Source organism: Rhinopithecus bieti, unplaced genomic scaffold (assembly GCF_001698545.2).
Source record: "Rhinopithecus bieti isolate Rb0 unplaced genomic scaffold, ASM169854v2 scaffold_30927, whole genome shotgun sequence".
Classification (NCBI taxonomy): domain Eukaryota; kingdom Metazoa; phylum Chordata; class Mammalia; order Primates; family Cercopithecidae; genus Rhinopithecus; species Rhinopithecus bieti.
In genome coordinates, this window is record NW_016813672.1 from 2,102,981 (window position 1) to 2,106,852 (window position 3,872).

Sequence of the window (3,872 nt, forward strand, 5' to 3'; positions counted from 1 at the left end):
AATCACAGCAGCATTGTTCACAATATCTAAAATGTGGAAGCCACCCAACTAACCAATAAATGATAAATGGATAAGCAAAATGTGGTATACACTCATAACGGAATTTTAGCCTTGAAAACGAAGTTCTGACATTTGTCGCAATATGAATGAACCTTGAGAACATTAGGCTATGTGAAATAAGGCAGCAACAGAAAAACAAGCACTGTATGATCTCACTTACATATAAGGTACCTAGGGTATCTTATTCATAAGGAGAGAAAGTAGAATGGTGATGGTCAGGAACAGTGGGGAGGAAGAAATGGGGAGTTATTATTTAATGATATAGAATCTCAGTTTTACAAGATAAAGAGGAATTCTGGAGGTAGACGGGGGTGACTGTTATGATATTATGAATGTATTTAGTATCACCAAACACGACATGTAAAAATGTTAAGATGGTCAGTTTGGGAGTATGTATTTTTACTACAATAGGAAATTGGGAAAAAATGGTGTGGAGGTGAGAAGAGATGGAGTAAATTGTACCCGGGAAACTCTGATCAACTTACACAGAGGAGAATTAAGCTACTATGCAAAATTGATGAAAGAAGAAGTGTGAGTTAAGTACATTATATTTCAAAATGAATCAAGGAAGTAATTGGAAATTACACTATTATCAAATATTAGATAGAATAGGAGAAAGAACTGGCAATGTGAATGAGCTACATTTCATTTTTCATATGAGACAGTTAATAGCATTGTTTGTAATCTTTATATCATTAAATAGATCAAACAGGCATTATTAGTTGTTCCAAAGATTCTCATTAAAAAGTAAGGCAAATAACTTAGAGAAATTACACCTAGTTTGTGGGACCAAAGATAAAATCATAAAATCTGATTTTATTGCAGTCTTTTCTGTACTACTGAAAAAACTTTTAAAATTATAATCTATCCACATTTTAAATAGTATACAGCCATCAAAACTCAGATAGTGTTTCATGTGTTGATTTTTTAAAATGTTTGTCACATATTGTGGAAGTTAAATTAAGCAAATTATCAGCAAGATAATTTTAAGATACTGCCACTACAGAAAAAAATCTGTAGGTGATTATGTGTCTGTTAGTTATCTAGTGTTGAGTATCAAAACACCCTGAAATACAGTGGCTTCACACAAGAAGCATTTATTATTGTTACAAGGTGGCTGGTCAGCTGAATGTTTCTTTTCATCACTGCTGGGATTGTGTCTGAGACCATCTATGTGTAGGGTAGGCATCTCTGCTGACAAGGCTGGGATACCTGATAAGTTAGGAAAACACCTGGCTGGAGGCTGGTCTAGGATGGCCTAGGCTGAGATGACTGGGCTCTTCTTCACATGAGGTCTCTATTCAGCTAGCAATCTAGCCCAGGCTCATTCTCATTTAGTTTCAGGTGTTCAAGAGGAAGAAGGGCACAAGGATTTGTAAAACTCAGACTGGACACTCCATCAGATTCCTCTGCTCCATCATGTTGGCCAAAGCCAACTCATAAGTCCAGTTCAGAATGAAGTAAAGGCCAAAAAATGCTAGGAGGCCAATGATTAGAGCCGTAGATAAAATCAGTATTGCATTAAGTGTTTTATAAAATTGTTTAAAATACTACACACAGATACAAGCTAAACGTATCATTGTGATTACCTTGTCATGTGAAATTTAAGAATCTATATTTTTCCATTTTATAAACTTTTCTGTTGTTTGATGTTAATGGCACACATATATCTGTTTCAAAATAAGTGAAAGAGTCTCTTGTTCATTTAATGAACAAAAATACATTGATCTTGTGGAAAAAACAACATCCCAATTTAAAAATGAGTGGATCAGGAAAGAGAAGAAAACTCACTTATGTGGGTTTCTCAAATAGTGAAAGGAGTATCACCATTTGGCAGTCCTCAGTCAGCTTCTTTCCCCTATCTTCCAAAATCACACTTCTGGGGTTGAGTAAGTATCAGTGAAGTAAAGACTCCTGACCATTTAGTGGCTGATGGCACCAGAGAGACAAACAGAGGTGTAATTTGATTTATTAACAGTGTTAAAAATAGACGGGAAAGAACACAGAGATGGGTTCTCATGCAAGTGTACCTGATTTCATTCTGTTCACTTTGTTATGTCAAAAAGAAAAAAAAAACACTTTCTGCTTCCTATTTTCCAAAGGAAAACAGTTATACATGAGATCAGGAGTCTAATTTTATCTTGGCAAAGAAAAAGAGAATTTGAGGACCTGAAGTTTTCCATCTATGGCAATATCAACAAGCTGGTCATCTGAGAGGAGAGCAAGGCTGTTGAAATTGCTTTTGCTTTCATAGCTTTTTCCTGTCCAGGGAGCAGGAGCAGCCATGGCTGGTGAGTGGCTTCAGTTTTTCTATTGTTTATGGCTGTCCTTCGAGAAAGTTATATTCAAGGGAAAGAAGAAAGCAGAGTGGAGAGGGTCTCCCAAAACCTAATTATTTTACTCTGGGTGTGGCGGGAGATACGTGAGCTGGGTCACAGCACTAAAAATGCGAACCAAGTGTCTTCATGAATATGTTACAATGTCTCAAATGAAAGAGAAATGTAGAAACATCTGGATCTCTGTTCTTAAGCTTTTCCTTTGATTTTGGACTCTTCTTTTAACTCATCCTGACCTGCAATTCTCACCCATTTTATAAGTGTTCTGTTAGAGTGAGGGTGAGAAGCCTGGCGGTTGAACAGGGTAACTTGCATTTCCTGCACATTTCTGCTCTCTGTGTGAACTTTCACGTACAGCAGCAAATGGGTCAGCTACAATATGTGCTCTCAGTCTCCGCAGGCCGAGCTTCCCTGCTAGCCTTGATAAAGGAAACAAAAAAAGGTGTTATTTTACAGATGAATGCATTTATGTTTTACTGCTGCACGTGTTGAATGCAATGTCTTTTCAAACTACTTATTGATACAAGTGAAAGAAATTGAAGAGATGGTAGGAAATGCAAGGACTAAACTGAGTCAGCTGTCACCAAGTTCCTTAGCGAATTCACTTTGCTTCTCTGAATCTATTTCACCATCTATGAAAATGGAGAGAGTTGAACAAGACAGGAGATTGTCCACGTGTGGTCTTTGCACTGGAGGCTTTAGCATCCATGAGAAATTGTTAGAAATGAAAATTCATGGGCTCATTCTCACCTATCAAATAAAAATTGTTTGGACTAGGGTACAGGAAGCGCTGCTTACTAAGCTTTGTAGGTGATTCTTATGAACGTTAAAATTTGGGAACCACTACCCTAGAATGGGCTATCCAAACTTCTGTCCATATCTGAGATTCTATCATTCTCACAGATGAGAAACCATCCAAAGGTGTTCGGGTCCACATGGTGAAGTCGCTGGTCATTACCGTTCTGGTTGGCATTTTTGATGACTTGGTGGAAAATAATGTGTTAAACACCGAAGAGTTACACACTCTAGGAAAGTGTGTGAAAATCATAGTGCACAACGCTGAAAACCTGGTTGAGGATATCACTGAGACAGCTCAAACTGCAGGCAAAATGTGTAGGGACCACCTGTGCAATCCCGAAAAACAGCTGAGTTTAGGTGAGTATTGTGGGGCTAAGAGCTAGTAACTCATTCTTTCTCTTCAATTCTTATGCAGTTTTGTCCTCTTTATTTTCCCTTCTTCAAGTGGAGAATAAACTTTCCCCATCTTAGGACCTTCCTCACCGGTTTTCTGTTTGTTTGTTTGATTTTTCAGACGGAGTTTTGCTTGCTCTTGTTACCAGGCTGGAGTGCAATGGTGCGATCTCAGCTCATTGCAACTTCCGCCTCCCCGGTTCAAGCAATTCTCCTGCCTCATCCTCTCGAGTGACAGATTTTACAGGCACCCTCCACCATGCCTTTTTTGTATACCAAAATCAT

General features: G+C 38.1%; 1 protein-coding gene across 1 annotated transcript in view; it reads left to right on the forward strand.

Annotated features, from left to right (window-relative positions):
• Positions 1 to 2,263: 2,263 nt before the first annotated feature.
• Positions 2,264 to 3,872, forward strand: part of LOC108513174 (inactive caspase-12-like) — a 14,907-nt gene continuing 13,298 nt past the window's right edge. The window contains 2 exon segments of the mRNA XM_017848863.1: positions 2,264 to 2,351; positions 3,300 to 3,551. Of these exon segments, the coding sequence (XP_017704352.1) occupies positions 2,345 to 2,351; positions 3,300 to 3,551 (259 nt within the window). The 5' untranslated portion in view covers positions 2,264 to 2,344.